Below are 19,934 nucleotides of genomic sequence, written 5' to 3'. Positions count from 1 at the left end.
AGAACTCACCCTGAGGTGGGAATACCTGCTTCAGCTACTTATTTTCCTTGCAAGGATGCCCTATTCCAGGCATCAGCAACCATGGCAGAGAAATGTGCTTGCTCTTGCATGCTCTTGGGGTCTGGGTTTCAGCTGCACAGCCCTTTCCTTCAGACAGGTGTTCCAAGTCTTCTAGTTTGTCAGTGTTCTCACTACTATCACTACAGCAACTGCCCAGCCCAGTTTGGGAAGCCATTACACTGGAGAAATGAAAGAGGAGACATGGGTCTGAGGCCCCCAAGATTAGGAGAGTTTCATTGACYAGCAATGTCTGGGGTGAAGAAAGAGCTGGTGCACCCCTGACTACCAGGCACATGCAGCAGCAGGCAAGTGGGGCTATTTCTTGGCTGATATGAGCAGCACTCTGCAGGGGTTCAGCTATTAGGATTAGCTGCTTCAGCCCTGCCAGCTCTAAAAGCTCATGCATTTGGTGGATTTTTCCACAACCTGATATTGATCAGTATGAACACATTTTTAAAAGAGTGTAATGTAATTCTGGGGAAAGAAAGGCCTGTCTCCTGTAGTATGTGCCATACGTTAATCTGGATTTTAAAGGGAGGAAAAGTTTAGCCAGACAGCTTTTCAGACCTCAGTCTGAAGCTAACCACAGTCTGCAGAGTTTTGAAGAGTTCTGACAGTCTTTCATAACAATTTTTAATAAAGTTACATAGGAAGCCAGAAATCTGCTTACCATGTGATCAACAGTATGCATTGCTGTATGTGCAGAGCTGAATGGTGGGCAAGATCATGCAGTCTCATGAACCGCCTTCTGAATTTGTAGACTGTAGATTTTAAGACATTTTGTCTGAATCAGGACAACCAGGTAGGATGATGTCCTTGCTCTGGATGGCACTGGGCAGACTTTTGTTGCTATCCAGCTATACTTCTTCAGGGTTTACCAAAAAAAAGGGAGTAGGAGATCAATTTTCACCATGGACCTATCCATGAAGCCAATTTTTTTCAAAGATTTTTTCAACATTTGCGTTTTTTTGCTACAAACTTTTTTTTTCCAAGTAGATAGTCCCTTCCCTTTGAATCACAGTGGAGGGCGTCGGAGGGAAAGAAGGAAGGAGGAAGAAAGCTAAGACATCAAAACCATGACTTTTTAAAAAATCATTTCAGACATGGCAAAATTTTTCACTCAAGGCTCAAATCCCAGTCTGGTGAGCATGTCAAGATGGGACCCCGATTCTGGCATGTCTGGCTGTCCTGGACCTCCCACTTGAATTGTTTGGGGGATCTTTGGATGCATCAGAAATGCAGAATCAGGTTCTCTGAACAGACAGCTCTACTATGTAAAGTAATAAAATCTGAGGACCATTGCTGCAAAACTAAACATTACATGACCTGACAAAAATAATTTAGCTTGCCTCCTAACATCTCATTAATGTTGATGTTTGATAACACAGTTGCACAAAAACATCTGGACAATGAGAAAAAGAAAATAAGAGAATTCACATTACTACAGTTCTGTATTTGAGAAGGTAAAATTCTGGAGCAGGACTTGTCCATTTGTGTCTGTATGCTCTACCAACAGCACATCTTCATCAATAGCATTGTCATTCTACAGCAACAAATACTATGAATAAACTATGTTGTGCCATGTAACATAGACAGAATCACAGTCCAGCCATGGGTGTCACAGCAACACATGAAAGTGAAAGACAGATGGCAGAGAACAGACAACTGCAGACTGGAAACAGGATGTGTACAGGTCTGTGATGACATCGAGAATGGATGAGGAAGAGGACAAAAGTCAACCAAAAAGGGATGTCAAAAATCCTTAATTTTAAAGGTTATTCAAGTGTATTAGTATTAGCAGCACCACTTTCTCTGAAACTCCTGGCCTCAGAATTCACACTTTTTGCAGCAGGGAACAAGCTGCTGGGAGGATACATACCAATCCCAGGGGGTCAGGCATGCAAAAACTAGGTAGGACAAATTTCTCTAGATTTAGCTAGTATAAATCCCTTCATCTCAGGGATCCAGGAAGAAAATTTAGCCTATAGAAATGAAAATTTGTGTTCCCATACATGTAGCAATGAAGGCATCTTCTGAAGATCTGCTGTGTCTGACATTTTGGGATTTATATTTTTAATTGAAATGATAAAGAAATTCCTCTGCTCTCATCTGACCAACCCCTCCCTTTTGCATTTAGCATGCACTCAGGAGGAAGCTGGGTTCAAGAATCTGATTTTCCAAGTGCTTCCTCAGGAGACACTTTCTAAAAACAGATGGAGGAGAAGGAAGGAAAAATATAAGAAGCTTTACAGAAAAGGTAATTGCCCAAAGAGGACACTTTTAAAGCATGCTGCAGTGCTTCTCCAAACTTCAGCTTGCCACCACGGAGCTCAGCATTATGTCCTCCATAATCACTGGGGAAACTGCTGACTTCCTCAGGTTCACTGTTTTCTGGACTAACTTGGATCATTTCACCCTCCTCCAAATAACTTCTGCCTAGTCAAGAACTAGAAGAGGTATTAGCTTTGGGAATGAGAAATTGCAAAATCCTTCCTGACTTTTCCTAGGATCCAGTGGAAGTTTGTGCATCCAGAATGGCAGAGTTATAAAAGCCCTGATCTGCTTCCTAAAACTTGCCTTCTCATTCCTTAAACATCTGCTCATTCCCATGTTGTGCCTGCTGGCAACTTTCAGATTGACACAAACTCTTGCTTTTTAGTTAAATACACAAAAATATGTTGAATGAGGAAACGTATGGCAGTTGGATCATTCCAGTCACGCCACACACACACCAGGCTTCTGCTTGAAACAAAGAAAAAAGTGCTGCTAAAAATACACATGCATTTTAATAGGTTTACATTTAGATTTTGTGTTTTGCTTTGTTTGCTTTTTTAATCCAAACATCTATCTTGATGCCAGCAAAAGGAGCAGAACAGCTGATTTTTTAATCATCCCATTAAAGCCATAAATATAATGTGGGCAGCTCTTAATGGCTTTTGATTAACAAATGAATGGTTGTTCCATACCCTTTAATTCAAATCCAAGATGCYCTGCCAATGCAGAAAGAAGACACGGAAGAGAAAGAGAAAAAGAAAAACAGGTCTGTCAGTGATCTCTAATATACAAACACATACACTGTGCAGTTAAAGCAGTTTAGCTTTTCTGTAGGCTCAGCAGAAGTAACACAGAACACAGTGTATGCTTCAGAGCATGTCAAATTACCACCAGAGGTTATCTTATATGTAGAGAAAGATCCAAACATATTTCAGTGGAAGTTAATTATGAATTCTTTTAGTTAACTATGAATTCTTTGGATGAGCCATGTTTGTTAGTACCTGATATGGAATTCAGAGCTTAGGGAGGAAAAAAAAAGGACACTTTGTTGTTGTTCCTTGCTCTGGAACAACTCCTGACTCCAAACAGGCCAAAACACAGTGTCTGCATGAACCTTGTAAAACTATTCACTTACTTTCTACAGGCAGAATATGCCCTACATGGTTTCACATGCCCCTCTGCCTGAGGTTTCGTGCACCAAAGAAGAGTATCTGGCAAACAAATGCACTATTCTTTGTGCAAATACTAGCATGAAGCTCTTAGGATTACAAGCTCAGTTCTACTGCCCATGGTCTCAAATCTGGTCTCAGATGCATGTCATCTGGCAGCATGGCCTGTAAATCACCTGATAGCATGTTAATTGCGTGCATACTCCTCTTAACAGGTCTGCAGTTTTACCATTTATATTGCAAGTAATTAGTTGCCTGGGCAAGGCAATGAACCCTTTGCAGATCTGAGAATACAAATTGCTCTGAAAGTTTCCCTCAAATCTGTCATCTTCCAAATTTCACTTCTGCTGTGGTACTACTTTCTTTAGAAAGTAAAAGCATGCTGAAAAAAGCACAAATTGGAGCATCTATATTCACATTCCCATTCATTAAAAATAAGATTGCAATTCATCTTGCAGAGATGGTGCTAAGCAAAGTGCAGTTTACCTAATGAATCAATAATGCAGGTAACACTGTTGAAAAGGTCCTTTTAATTTCTGAATTTCAGTAATTTTCAGGTACTGGTCTCAGCTAAAAAACTTTTTCCCATATAAACATTCAAGTTCTCCACAGTTATCATTATACATGACAGTGATCTATACTCTTCCTAATCACCATACACATAAGATTTATTTGTAACCTGGAGATGTCCAGAGTTATTTGGTACATTTTTACATAGAATTTGCTTTAGCTGCACAGAAATACTGTCTTTCTCTTGCAATACTGTTCAAAATCCAGGGGATGGACATTACCACCAATCCTTATGGAACATAAACATTTCAGCTAAAGCAGGTTCTTCTCTTCAAATCCATGTGCTTTGARGGAGGCGCTCTTTTTATTTTTTTTATTTTTTGATCATTTAAAGACTACAAAGCCTGGTTTACCTCTACTACACATCTCATGTCTGTGCAAAAGGAATTGCAAACCCTCCATGCATTTCACAGTCATTTTGTGCAAATAGCAGTGATTTGGACATAATGTGGTGGGCAGCAGAGAACTGGACAGAACACATTGTTCCTGAACTTCCTGGTTGTCACATCTAGCCTTGCCCTCTTTGTAAGTAAGGCCTGCTCCATTGTACAAGCTGTTTCATAGAATCAGAGAATCAGTAACGTTGGAAGGGATCTCTGGAGATCATCTAGTCCAACCCCTGCCATGCTCAGCAGGGCCACCTAGAGCATGTTAGACAGGGTTGCATCTAGGACTTTGAATATCTCCAGAGAAGGAGACTCCACAATCTCTCTGCGCAACCTCTTCCAGTGCTCTGTCACTCTCACCGTGAAGACATTCCCCGTCACAGTCAGGCAGAACTTCCTGTGCTTCAATTTCTGCCCATTACCTCTTGTCATGTCACATGGCACCGCTGAAAAGAGTTTGTCCCCATCGCCTTGACACCCTCCCGTCAGGTACTTATACACATTGATAAGATCCCCACTCAGTCTTCTCTTCTCCATGCTAAACAGGCCCAGCTCTTGCAACCATTCCTCATGGGGCAGGTGCTCCAGCTCTCTGATCATCCTCATAGCCCTATGCTGGACTCTCTCCAGTAGTTCCATATCTCTGTTGTAGTGGGGAGCCCAGAACTAGACACAGTACTTGAGACAAGGCTGAGTAGAGGGGCAGAATCACCTCCCTTGACCTGCTGGCAACACTCTTCCTAATGCACCCCAGGATACTATTGGCGTTCCTGGCAGCAAGGGCACATTGCTGGCTCATCGTCGACCTGTCATCCACCAGCACTCCCAGGTCCTTCTCTGCAGAGCTGCTCTCCAGAATGTCAGCCCCCAGCTTGTACTGGTGCCTAGGGTTATTTTTCACTAGGTGCAGGACCCTGCACTTGCCCTTGTTGCATCTCAAGAGGTTCCTCTCCACTCAGCTCTCCAGTCTGTCTAGGTCTCTCTGAACGGCAGCACAGCCCTCAGGTGTATCAGCCAGTCCGCCTAGCTTGGTATCATCAGCAAACTTGCTGAGGATGCACTCTGTCCCCTCATCTAGGTCATTGAAGTTGAACAAGATCGGACCAAGTACTGATCCCTGGGGGACTCCGCTAGCCACAGGCCTCCTACTGGACTCCACACCACTGATGATGACCCTCTGAGCTCTGCCTTTCAGCCAGTTCTCAATCCACCTCACTGTCCACTCGTCTAACCCACACTTCCTGAGCTTATCTGGGAGGATGTTATGGGAGACAGTGTCAAAAGCCTTGCTGAAGTCAAGGTACACAACGTCCACTGCTCTCCCTTATCTACCCAGCCAGTCATTCCATCACAGAAGGCTATCCCCTTGGTGAATCCCTGCTGACTACTCCTGATCACCTTCTTTTCCTCCATATGCCTGGAGATGACATCCAGAATGAGCTGTTGCATCCTCTTTCCAGGGATGGAGGTGAGGCTGATCGGGTTATTGTTGCCTGGGTCCTCCTTCTTGCTCTTTTTGAAGATTGGAGCGACACTGCCTTTCTTCCAGTCCTCAGGCACCTCTCCAGTTCTCCAGGACTTCTCAAAGATGATGGAGAGTGGCCTGTCAACAACAGCCGCCAGCTCCCTCAGTACCCGTGGGTGCATCCCATCTGGGCCCATGGATTTGTGGATGTCAAACTTGACCAGAAGGTCTCTAATCCTATCCTCCTCAACCAAAGGAAAGTCTTCCCTTCTCTGGACTTTCTCCCTCACGTCCAGGCTGTAGCCTTGGATTCCTGAGGGCTGCCCTTAGCAGTGAAGGCTGAAGCAAAGAAGGCATTCAGTAATTCTGCCTTCTCTGTAGCCTTTGTCACCAGGGCCCCCGCCGCGTAGTGGGCCCACATTTTCCCTAGTCCTTCTCTTGCTACTGATGTATTTGAAGAAGCCCTTCCTGTTGTCCTTAACATCCCTTGCCAGACTCAATTCCAACTGGGCCTTAGCCTTCCTCACTGCATCTTTACATACTCTGACTGCATTCCTATAATTCTCCCAAGTAGCCTGTCTCCTCTTCCACGTCCTGTGTACTTTCTTCTTCTGYCTGAATTTGGCCAAGAGCTCCTTGCTCACCCATGCAGGTCTCCAGCCCCCTTTGCTGCACTTCTTTCTCCTTGGGATGCACTGCTCTTGAGCTTGGAGGAAGTGATGTTTGAATATCAGCCAGCTCTCACGGACCTCGCCTCCTTCCAGGGCCTTAACACATGGGATTCTTCCAATTAGGTCTCTGAAGAGCCCAAAGTCCACTCTCCTGAAGTCCAGGGTTGCAATTCTGCTTGTTGCCTTACTTCTTTCCTGCCGGATCCTGAACTCCACCATCTCGTGGTCACTGCAGCCAAGGCTGCCCCCAACCTTCACATCTCTAACCAGTCCCTCTCTGTTGGTAAGGACAAGATCCAGCAGGACACCCTTCCTCCATTTGTGACAAGAAGTTATCATCAATGCATTGCAGGAGCCTCCTGGACTGTTTGTGCCTTGCTGTGTTGTCCCTCCAGCAGATGTCAGGGTAGTTGAAGTCCCCCACGAGAACCAGGGCCTGTGATCGTGAGGCTACTTCCAGCTGCCTATAGAAGGCCTCATCAACTTTATCTTCCTGGTCAGGTGGCCTGTAGTAGACACCCACAACAGTGTCCCCCATGTTAGCCTGCCTTTTGATCTTTACCCATAAGCTCTCAACTGCCTCCTCCTCCTCCACCCCTAGGCAGAGCTCGATGCATTCCAGTTGCTCTCTCACATAAAGAGTAACTCCACCACCTTGCCATCCTGGCCTGTCTTTCCTAAAAAGCACATCAGCCTGGGATTCAGGTAGAATCCCATGCCACATTACCCAGATTGGCATCACTCAGCTGTTCAAAGCATGCCTTGAAGAAGAGCTAAGTGATACACACTGGATTCATCCAAGGAACGACCTTCTGCTGTAGTGGACCAAAAGCAAAAATTCATTTGGGTTTGTGTGTTACCAGTAGGGTTGGTACTCTATGTGCCCATTGCCTACTGCTAAGTTAAAAACTTCAGGGTAGATTTTTTCATGATTTTTCCTAATATAGAAGAGGAAGACCTACGATTATTTAACCCATAGTGACTTTATGGCTATGTTTTGCTCTATAATGTGTTTCACTAGTTTTAAAATATGAACAGATGAAAATATGTTTCATCTAAAACAACCTTATAGGAGTAACAATTCTAGATAGGATGGCTGTCACTGACTTGCAGATTTATAGGATGATTTAGAAGGATAAGAAGCCTTAATAAATGGCTGTGAAAACTGGATTTGTGCTCATGTGGCCTTCAGGTTGCCTAAGAACATGGTTAAGACATTCAGTTGTCCCATAAACTATTCTCCTCAAAACTGCTTGGGTCACTCAGATGGTTATATGAGTCACACAATGTCTTCCAAGGCACACAAAAAAGTAAAGATAGAAATGTCTGAGAACCAGAAAAACAAATTAGGTTTAGACTTCCCTCAGACAGCACAGAGAACAATCCAAGATAATCCCATGATGTCTGGAAATAAAGGACACTGAGTGGTAAGTTAAGGGCTGGGCATTACATGGACTGTCTGAGTACGTAAACTCTGTGAGCTTCTCATAAACTGGACAGCCATTTAGCTTGTCCAGTACTATATTGACAAAAACAACTGAGTAGGCCTCAGGGATCCAAATATATGACAATAGAGTATTAGCAAGCTCCTGTAGATTAGTATGTAATTAACTTTTGTAGATCCCAATGTATAACTTCYACTGCAGTTAAGGAGACAGGAACCCTGTTATAAGAAACCACAAACCCTCTGTAATTATCCAGCCCAACATGGCACAGTCATTATCCTGTAATTAAGTGGTCCACAGTCATCATGTCATTAAAAAGAAATTGCACAATACTTGTGGAATTTAAAGTGATACTAAATATTGTTTTAGAGTTCAAATGAGCAAGAGATTGAGGAAGAACCGGAAAGGTAAGCGAAAAAGAGAGAAGTAAATGTTCTTATCATTTTCATGTTATCCCAATCAATAGGTAAGAAATCACTGCTGAATAAATGAAGTGAACAGAAAAGCTGTGATTTAGATCTAGACCTTCCTTTAGTTCCAGCAAAGCTTAAAGTAATGCATCTATCTGCTCAAGGGAATGTATCACCTCAGCATGAGAAGGTAACATAAGCACCAAGCATCCAAAAAACATCTGTCAAAAGGCTTACACTTACATATTTAACATCCCTCTGGCTACAGCCTGGTGACTTCAAAGTGAATTGGACCATCCCTAAGAAAAATAAGAAGCATTTCACCTGATAAACCTCCACTGCTCTACTTCCACACATAGTTAGCTGAAAGCTTTGGAGCAAGTTTGTGTGCTACCACAGGAACATGTGGTTATGTTTCCATTCCAGTCTTGGGAGCCTAAGCTTCAGGGTAACTGCCCAAAGCTGAGAAATGTATAAAATGGAAGCCATGAATGAAAGAGCCAAGACAGACACTATTAGTAAAAATAGCTTCTGGTTTTCTGGTTGGAAGGGTTCTATGAAAACAATTTCTTWAAAAAAAAATGACTGTTGGGAAAACCAAGATGTCTGATCTACAAGAAATCTTATGATGGTGCAGGAGTTTTACTGCTGAGATCATTATACAGATCATACCTGGTGACAATATGGTGGAAGATCWAGAGCAGATGTTGTTTCTCATCTCAGAAATATTCATTCCAGCCCTCTACTGTTGGAAAGAATCTGCCTACAAAAGGGAAATGACCTGCTTACACAGTAAATAGCTCAGAAGCCAGACCCATCACACTAACATTTTGATGGCTAAAGTTAGGGACCCTGGCAGACAAATAAAGCTAGGAACTCAGGATATATTTTCATATAAGGGGCCATTGAAGGTAGAAATGACAAGACAGTGTGTGACTTCAATATATTGATTTCTCAGATCAAGCTATTCCTTTCCGTATTTCCAGGTGATGATACTGAGTACCAAACAATAAGCATAACTGTCCCTCTCTACTTAAGAAAAGTGTTTCAGTGTCATTTAACTATGAATTAAAATTAAATTTGTAAAGAAATCAAGAATGAAGTATAGCATAAAAATGGAGAAGGTGCTAGGTTCCATCAGATCAGAATAGGCCAGGTCTATTTCGGGATGTTTACAGGCAGCCTACAGACTTCAAATTTAATTAGGTCATACAGTAGAAAAGGAAAACGTTTCATTAAACAAGAAGATGAATGTAATGTCATTTCTCCTCCAGATTAGTGACATTTATTTTTGGAGTTGAATAAATAGAAAAGTTAAGATGAAATTTCACATTCAACAGACAATCTCACATGGATAAAATCCAAATGTGGAGACTTAAGCAAGGTACAAATGTCCATCCAGTTTTCTTAAGGATAGAGAACATGTCAGACGTGCATCATTTTAAACTGACGGAGTCACAACTGGATGACAATAATAACTGAGGTGCTTGCAATCAGTTTTGCTTTAGGAGTATATATGAGAGGTCCCTGAGTGGAATAAAATCTGTCAAGTGTCTTGGAGAGGTAAACTGGTGCTAAAGTCTCTAGATTCAACCTTCAAAAGTCTTTTGGGTAACATGATCAACATGTTAGTTTCTTCACTAACATCAGATGAGATCTAATTTTCACTCCTTTTGTTTGGGTTTCCTCACTAGTGTTGTGCCTTGACTGTCACAGCAAAATTCTCTTTTCTCCCACAAGTGCAAGCAGAGATGAAGATCTTATGGCAAAAGAAAAGATCACAATCCCAAGGGATGCTCTGGGACTTGAGACTGCAAAGCAAGAAAGCTGAAAAACAGAAAATCTAAGCAGAACAAAAAGTTTTATTAAGTAGGGCTACAGCAAGGATGAGAACTCTAAAACATTATTTAAAATTGGGTTTTAGGGAAGCTGCATTCTGAAAGAAATAGACAAGAGAGAAATGAAAAAAATATTTGTTTCTAGTTGCTTAAAAAAATTGAATCACGGGCTGGTACCACAGGCAACATTATGCTACTGGCAGGTCCTCAGAATTAAAACTGAGGCTGAAGAAGAGTATACTTAAAGATTGTATTGGACTTAAAAAAAGAGCCATCTTTATGGATTTCCCTGTGCAGGGAAATCAGGCTTCCATATAAATCCAACTACTGCCATAGGAAGAATCTCCTTGTACTGAATGTCCACTCGCTCCACGCATTGCTTTGGTGTCTGTAGAAGCTGGACAATCATACCTGAGAAAAAAAAATGGTCTCAAAGGTCAGAACTTTTAATTTCAGAGTGGAAATTTTAGCCACCTGGGTTGCAAAAGAGTCCCTAGATACCAGTGTTGTGTATTCATTCAGGCTGTGGGTCAATAGCTTAGTATGTCAAACTTCTGTTCCCATTAGTGGGACACTAAGGCACCTGTGATCTGACTTTGCTTATACCTCCACAGAGGGGCCATGAGGACTTCAGAAGCTCTAGGAGATATATCTGATGTCTAAGCCTTTGAGTCCATGCTTATCGCTCTCAGCACCTCTGGAGGGTGAGAAATTTCATCCCAGTGCCAACACTGGAGATAGATTAGCTGAATTCTTATGTCAGAGTGCCAGTCCCTATGCAGTGACTATGAAGGGAGCCCAAGACATGAGTTTGGACTCAGGTCTCTAACACAGAGATGTCTAAAAGTAGATTGCATCTCTTTCTTCAGAGTGGGATTTTTTCCAATATGCTGTCACTTTTAAACCTAAAACAGAGGATCTGAGAGTGCTGGTGTTACCAGTGGGGAACAGGGAGAAAGGAGAGGTCAGAAGACAACTTCACTGTTTGAACTCAGCCTGCCAGTCTAGCTGGTTACTCTTTGCCTGCAGACTGCATTCTTAATAGTTGGCAGGTAAGCACAGTGGCTTGGGTCAGGGGGCATTCCTGCTTTAAGGCCATATTTTGTAGCTATAAGCACACAGTCCTCTGGTTACAACTCCCCACAGTTAAAAGATTTAAGCCCTGTAAACTAGCAGARCATATGATTGGCTGTATATACCACCTTCTCTGTCCATGATTCAATGTCCATGATTACCATCATTTATACATTTTGCTAATATATTAACTATATCTGTGCCAAGATATAGAAATATGCAGTGCTTGATGGGAAAAATATTTTAGTAAGATGACTAAATGGTTCACAACTTGGAGAAAATTCCCTATATTCTCATCTACCAAAGTAGTCCACTGTTTTACACAGTATTTGCAGACAATCACAGTCCATTTTGTTCACTGACATTAATTCTCCTTCAGTTTTAATTTAAACTGCTTTAAATATTTCTTAAATGTCTCTCAGTTACATTTTACAGCCTCTGTAGCACAAATTCTTTTATCTCACAAGTTATTTAAAGCCTGGACAACATTATCTTCCAGTCCTAATCCATCAGACAGTTCTTCCTGGGTGGAAAGAAGAATGTACAGAGACCCAATGAGGTCAGAGGATCTTACAGACACAATGCAAGCCAGGTTTAAGACAACAACAGTACATGTTTTGCTTTCAACTTTCTTAATCTCAGTGAATCTGAAGTTCTTTTCTTTGAGATCTATCTTTCCTTCCTCTGTTTGTTTTCTTTTTTTCTGAATGTAGGAAAACCTTCTCTCATACTCTAGTAAAATAGACGTATGATAAACAGAACAAATCCTTTAAGTTCCTCTGTAAGACTCTGCCCATTTTTACAGGATATGTGATTAGCACGGGTCAATGCCTCAAAGGCCCATAACTGTGTTGCTGGAGCTTAGCAGGTTACTGTCTGTCAGATGATTGATGGTAACCAAACGTGTATGCACACTTAGCCACTGCAGTGCAAAATACAATGTGTTGGCTTAGACATCCCTTATGATATTAGTCTTGCTGGGAAATAGACCATCACAGTGGCTTAAATTAATGCAGGCTTACCATTAAAGTAGGCTTAAAGAGCTGACACAGTCAGGTACCAGCTCTGCTCAGAAGTTGTGCCTTGCCAGGCCAAAGCAACATTGTCTGTTTATACTGTGCATCCATTTCCTCAAATAAGTAGCTGTTTTAGCATGCTTCACATTTTTACTCCAGTATCTCAACACATTTCCCATTATATATGCATTATAATATAAGCAAAGTAAAATGTGAACTCCTTATATGCACATAGGAATGAACCACTGAGATTCTTGCTTGAATTCTGCTCATGCAAACTCCTGCCAAAGTGAAACTCTAGTCACCCAAATAAGGGCTGAGATGGGACAGACTGAGTAGTCTCCAAGCTAGCCCAATACAATTCCCAGTGAGTTCCTCTGTACCAATATGTGAGAAAATGGCAACAGTATGAGCACAGCCAGGAGAATAATAATAATAATAATAAAAACCCTCTTTCACATTTCTTCTTTTTCAAACAATAGGGTATATGCTTAGCATATCTGACAGTAGCCATCAGTTATATTATTGTAACAGCAACATAGAGAAACTTCCCATGTGACAAAAACAATCTAAGTACATCTGTCTTTTCTCCTCATAATCATAATAATCTAGCAGGCATTTCTGGCAATCAGAGAACAACAAACTTACAGCACTACCTGCCAAATAGACAGTGAGACCCTGAACCCCCAGAGTTTTACCTGCGCAAGATCTGAGCAGACACAGAGTAAGATTTAGACCAGTGAGATATGAAGTTGCTTCTAGAAGACATACAATGTCTGGCATGATGTTGGGAAAAATGCAACTATCTCTGCCTCTGGCCAATATTCAGCAAAATATCTGCCCTAATCTTTCAGAACAGCATCTTAAATTTAGTTCACTTTGAAGAGACTCACCTTCAGCCTCTGGATATACCTGCTGACAGTAATATTGTGCTATTTAACATTTATGTCCCACAACCAAGATGTGACAATCTAGGCCTGAAAATCTTAACTACCCAAATTGCATTTAATACAACACCAGGGTAGCTGCCATTATTCATTATATAAGCACTGACAATGTTCTTGAAACATGAATCAGGACAGAGCTATTTTATTTCCTGTGGAAATAACTGAAATTGATTTAATCTCTTTCAGCTTTTGACCAGTCAGAACCCATATGGGGTGAAGAGACGATAGAGATTGTTGAGACAGCAGCAACTTCTAATTATCAATTAAAGATATAATCTAGACTTAAGGGAAATACTTTTCCTGTTTGGAAGAAAGGGAAGCCCAGCACATATTTTTATGCAATGTTGCTGTTACAAATGTTACCCAGCTGTGACTTGAAAGTGAAAATAGCCATAAACAGATATGAATCATCTTAAATGATTTTTATCCAAGTCCAGACAGGTAACCCGGATTGTTAAGCTGTATTACTTTACAATCCTGTGGCTAAAAGCAGTAACTGAGGTAAAAAGACATGCATATGTTTGTTTGAAAGCTGACATTGTTCCTCTAACATATGAATATAATTTAAACAAACCTCATTCCCATAGACAGCTGAATTCTACAGGCTGGAGAAAAAACACATGCTATTTACTCTTGCCATTAATGTTCTGACAAATACTTTTGTGACAAAAATACCTCATTTTCACCCTTCTTTTGGTTTTGCAGCATGGTAGTGATAATGTTTGAGCCTTTTGGACACCACCTCACAAGATGCACTGCAAATCAGGTTCAACTGAGAGGTGCAGTGTATGGTGAGCCTTCCACAGCTGTGTGTAGCAGGTGCCCATGACACCATGGGGTACAGAATAGAAAGGAAAACCTTTATATCAGGTTAAGAGATCAAAACCTAACATTTTGTTTTGTCATTTTAGAAAGGAGCTCAATTCGAAGTTTTAGTCTGAAAGAATAGATCAATTGAGATTTCAGCTTTGGAAGACTTTCAAAACTTTTGTGTTTCAAAGTTTCCAAGAATTTGGAATGAAAGTCAATGTAAAAACATTAAGCTTTTCCAAAGGACTCACAAAGCCCATTTGCGTCTTGTCTATATATTCTACAGAAGTGAATTCAACAGCACTTGCCAGCTATTAGCACATGATAATAAGACTCYTGCTATTTCCAGTTCTGGATGAGGTACTGCAAGATCTAAAGAGAAGCAGGAGAGGAGGTACTGGCATCCACAGAGATCTTATGGCAGCAAAGTGGCTTTCTCTTTGGGTTCACAGTAATTAAAGGCCCTTTATGCAACATTTTTGGTGGTTCAAGTGACCATCATAGAAGCAGGGTGACACACAGGATGATCACTGTGGCTGATCTCCCCTGCTGTAATTATGGGCAGAGCGTTGTGCCTTGTTTCAGGTCAGTCCTTATCTGCACAAGGATCCCCCTAATGCTGGGACCGTGTCTGAATATAGACCTGGCAAAAATTCTCCCTTGAAGGAAGTGTTTCCTACAAGCAGGGCATCTCTGAAGACCTAAAGCCTCTGGGAACTTGGAACCAGACACTATAAAGCACTAAATGGAGAGGCTCTGGTAGTATGTAGATTCACTGAATAAGAGGTTAAGGAATTGGTCACTATAGGTGCAACTATATATTGATGGCTGTCCTACTTCCCCAGGAGAGATAGGAACACTTCTGTGTCTGGAAGAAATACAATCTGAGATGTCCAACTAGGAGATTTTGCCTGTATCCTGAAGGGAGAGAGGAGGAGAGAGGCCCTGAAACAGTGGCAGCCTCCAGAAGGATCTCTGGGGCTCCGCACATGCACCATATGCCCTGTCCAGACCTCCAGGAGTGTTCTAGAATTTGACTCTAAGCTAGCCTCCTAAAACGTCACCTGCACAGTTTGGCTTAGCTTCTGGAAATAGGAACACACACCTCAGAGGAAATTTCAGCACAACCCTACCTATGATTTCCCAGTTGGTACAGAGACACTCACTCATCCCCTGTGCAAGAGTCAGAGGAAAACTGCAAACCTCTTGCATTGCACAACATTTTCCATCTTGAGACAGTAAAGCTAGCAGACACAGCTTTTTATAGAAGCTGTTCTTGCATAGCCCAGTGCTCAAACTTGTGCCTTGCTTGTATTTTGCATGAAAAGAGCAAGAAACATCATGTTCAATTGTAAATAAAATCAGAACCCATTCCAACAGATGGGGTGATAACAAGAGCCCTAATTCTCCTCTTGGCAACTGCCACAGCTCTTCTTAAGGCCAAGCAGAGCTGGAAGTGCACAAGACAGGAACAGGGCTCTTAGAAAACAGAAGAACCTGCTTTAAGGACATCACACAGAGCAACAACAACCAGGGAAAGAGGGAAGTAGAAAGAGACATACTGGAGAAGCTGACCATTGCGAAATGCTGACACCGGTCTCCTGTGAATTCGATCGGACACCTACCGGAAGAAAGAAAACCAGAAAGAGAGAAACAAGATAGCAAAATGACATCCAAACAGACTGAACTGAGGCCCCTTCTGATCCCTTCCATGACACCTATCCATCTGCTTTCAGCCTGCGCCCTTACCTGCATCCCTAAGCCCTAGCCCAAAGCTGACACCAACAGTCATCCCTGACTAGACCACTCTACATCCAACGCTGTGCCCAGGAGATTTTAAGTAGTGTGGTGCATTTTTTGTCTTCAAACATACTTTGCTTAGGATCTGGCATGTACAATCGCAAAGGCAGTTTCTCCAAACATCTCTGTCCGAAGAATCCATTTGGACATCTGGAGGGGGAAAAGGGGAGAAATCACAGAACAAGTCTGGCACCATTCTTGAGGCTAAGGTCAGAAATTAAAAGTGCATTGTGATGAATGGAAAAAATAAAGTTAAAGGCTTCATACGTATATTTGCTCTGTGCTTCATTTTAACCAGGCACCTGTAATGTTATTCTAGCTTTATTTTTTGCCTGGGTCTTCAAGCAGCCAGCAAAACCCCTCTTTTCCTCCTCTGCCTACCTCCTTCCTTCTCACCTGCTAGAAGCACCAGCTGACAGAAAGATCGAGATGGGCTGGATACTACTTTCAGAGACTCTCCTTGGAGTCGCTATCTAGAAAGACTGGCAAGAAGCACCACAGGGTGGTGAGCAGCTGCTGAGGTGACAGTGAGCAGTTGTGTATAGCAAGCTTCTTAAAGTTATTATACCTAGAATGACACACAGGAGGTTCCAGGGAAAATTGCTGTATTGCTGTTAGAGAGAAGCAGGTGACAGAATCACTGCTAACACAGAAGAGTCTCTGTGTTAACAGAGAGAAAAGGATAGAGAAGAAAGCTGAACTGAAACAAGTCCCCCATGCTACACAGCTGCTAGGCTCTCACAGCCTATCCCACCTGCAGTTATTTTGCAGTTGGGACGTGCCAGCTCATCAGGTACTGATTATCCATGAGTGTGAGGCTGTTGTGATAGGGATTGTGCCTTGGTGATCAGGCCCACAAAGTATGTGCAGCTCATGAGTTAGCTCTACAGACAGCTCTCAAACTGTGCCTGACTCATGGAGCTCAGGGACATGGGCAAAAGTACACAGGGAAGCTGCTGAATCCCCCAGACTTGCACTCACTGGTGTAACATCGGTCCAGGAGGAGTGCATGACTTCATCTGCATGTTCTGTATTCCGATTCATTGCAGATGCAGATGAACTTCAAAAAGTTAGAGTTGGTCTTTCCACTGTGAATGGTGAAATCCTTCTCCTCAAAATGCTGATGTCTATCCCTCCCTTTCCATCCTTTCTCCTGGTTTCCCTGGATAATTCCTGGAATTTATTCCTATCTTTCTTCAAGTCCTGACTCTACCTGCCTTTCCTCCAACTGCATATCTCACAACAGACTTCTCTCTCTCTCCTTGAGTTTAATAGAGTTTTATCATATTAGCCAGAGTTTTAACATCTGTTTTCCAACTTCCTAGGGCAAGGAAGTTGACAGCTTGACTGCAAGCTCTGTATTTCATRTACCTCAGATCTTTCTTGCTCTTAGCTGCCACCCACAAGATGATTCTGTCCCAGTTTCTCATCTAGGCTGAGGTCAGCCTGACCCCACAGTGTTTGGTAGGTCCCGGCTGGTAAATAAAGTAGAGATGGAAAGATACTTCACCAAAAAGGACATGGACCAGAGGCCTGAGCTTGAGATCAATGGCTTAGGTCCTGCTGACCCATACTGAAAGATAAGAAACAGCTGGAGCAGCCTTGGTACAGTGTCAGACAATTAACCCCAACTTGTGCATACAGCTGGGTGAAGCGGGGCATGTCCAATTCCTACGTATTCACTACCAACCTTGTGTAGGCAGCACTCGTGCTATGCTCACAACATGAACAGCATGCTGAGGTTAAGGAATTGGACAATGGAGCAGCTACCTTCTGGGATAACTTCCCTTATATCCGTGCAATCCCACCAAGAACAACGTGGCTCCTACCAGTCAACAGTCATGCTTTCTTTTAGGCAGACTGCATGAATTCTGTGCACTTTAACATCTCCTGCACATGCATTTTTATTTGCAGTGGCTGCATTCTTAGTGCAAATCTGACACATTCCTGTCTCCCAAAGTGTATGTTAACGCCTGCTCTCAGTCTACAGACATACAGTAAGATAAGGAGAAAGTGATGGTTTTGAACTCTGCAATGTTTAATATGATCATAGCTATGTAGTTCAAAATCATGTTGGTAGATTAATTCTGTCCTGCTGCTTAAGGGCTATGGCAGCACTTGTTGCTCTTGTCAGATTTATGTTTAGATGGCATGTTATGGATACGCCACTTCCATGGCAGTATAAAAAGTCAAGAAGAGAGCTGAATTCCTGCTTCTCTCTACTTGCTTAAGGGACCACTGGCAAGGTTTCTAGCAGCTGGTGAGTTGCTTTGGGGAGAAGAGGTAGAAAACAGAGCAGAAATCTTCCCAGCTCATTATGGCTGGAACACACACTGATCTGGGCTACAGATGTACCTTCGAATCCAGCACAATCCCAGATGCAGTAGAGGTAGTCAATAAAAGGCTGCATGATCTCTCCATCCTATCTGCTATACTCTCTACTTCATTCCCTCTACAGCTTCAACCCCATCTTTGTTCATATCTATCTTTTCCTTAAGGAGGATATTTTCCAGCTCTCCAAGGCAGGGTGCCTCATATCCAGGGGGCATTACACCTGCTGTCCCTTTCACAGAAGAAAGTTTTGAAGGGCTCGCATGACTGAAATGGTTTTAGCACTTAATTTCCTGCTGGTTTTCACTGAGGTTTTGGTAGGTCTGCATTGAGCAAAGAAGCTGATGCACAAAAACCATCACAGCACACAACCAACCTTGCTTTTTGTGCTAAAAAACATCAGTTTTCTGGGATCTACACTGACCCCCATGTGGGAATGTGCTGGGTTATTTTCACACCACAACCTGCTGAGAGAGAGCTTGAAAGCATGGCTCTGCATAATGCTTCATTGCACTTTCTAGTCTTACACTTAGGTTCCTCAGGGTCCAAGTTACTTTTGAAACTGAAAATTTGACACCCTGGTCATGCAAATAGCTTTGAAAATTTCACTCCTCTTTTCTAACTCTTGAATATTCATTCTGGGGAATTCAGAGACACATACCAGTAATGTCATTTCAATGCCAGGGTCCCCAGGTATCCACCAAGGAAACCCCAGCAAAAGGGTTACCATCAGACATATGGCATGCAAACCATCCCTAATACGAAGCAGAGGAAGCTGGAGCTGGGAAATGGAATGAAGAAAAATGCCCCTTTTGACAATCAAAAAGAAGAACTTGAGGCAACTGGGACAGCCCTGGGAAAGCATGACTTTGAAAAAAAATTAGAAGACTGAACTGAAATTTGAACAATTTGAACTAAACACCCAAAGCAAAAGGTGTCTTTCCAATCTACTTTGAAGTTCATCAATGACCATCAATAGCGTCATGCCTACTTATGAACTTACTAATAGCATCTTCAAGGGCATCCAGTTCAGCTCACAATGTGTTGCCCCTTTGTCTGGGGTCTGAGATTTCAGTTCACATGTATTTTGTGACCATACTAAAGGACCTCAAGGGTCCTGCTGCATGAAGAAAATGTCCTACCCACCTAAGAATGTCTGAAATGAGCTAAATCTGTCTCAGGTACACATCCATAGGATGTGGGTCAAGGCTGGAACTTGAATATTACTGCAGCTGCATTCCATTAAGGAAAGCCTGAAAACTGTGAGGTGGTGAAGAGAAACAAAAGTCAAAAAAATAAATTGTTCAGAAATGAAAAACAGAAAAGTGTCAAAGAAGCTTTGATGCTATTGACAGCTACCATATAGCCCAGATCCGAGCCATATAGCTCAGATCTCTACCGTCAGCCTAGCATGTGAAGGGAGAAGAGCTTTCTAGACTGAAGGCAGCAGATAACAGTCTTTCTTGTATTTAGGACAGCTCAGGCTTTTCATCTTTACTTACTAGTGAATTAGTATTGGGAAAAGCGACAGCAAAGAACATGAGCACCTTCTGTGACCTCCCAAGCAAGCACACAAACTGACAAGACACCCTGCTTCTTAAGCACTCACATGCAGAAGGCCTGGTTTGTGAGTCCACTGAGAAGCCATGTATGCCATTCTGGTTCCTT

At 42.3% G+C, this 19,934-nt stretch overlaps 1 protein-coding gene across 1 annotated transcript in view; it reads right to left on the bottom strand.

The window, feature by feature from the left end:
• NRG2 (neuregulin 2) overlaps nucleotides 1-19,934 on the bottom strand; it is a 94,594-nt gene that overhangs the window by 9,147 nt on the left and 65,513 nt on the right. The window contains exons 6-7 of the mRNA XM_085307750.1: nucleotides 15,698-15,756; nucleotides 3,027-3,050 (exon numbers count right to left, since the gene is read on the bottom strand). Coding sequence (XP_085163876.1) covers nucleotides 3,027-3,050; nucleotides 15,698-15,756 — 83 coding nt within the window. The remainder of the gene's footprint in view (nucleotides 1-3,026; nucleotides 3,051-15,697; nucleotides 15,757-19,934) is intronic.

Source organism: Rhea americana, unplaced genomic scaffold, assembly GCF_003343005.1.
Source record: "Rhea americana isolate MKP2758 unplaced genomic scaffold, rheAme1 scaffold_262, whole genome shotgun sequence".
Taxonomy (NCBI): domain Eukaryota; kingdom Metazoa; phylum Chordata; class Aves; order Rheiformes; family Rheidae; genus Rhea; species Rhea americana.
This window is presented reverse-complemented; position numbering and strand designations above follow the sequence as displayed.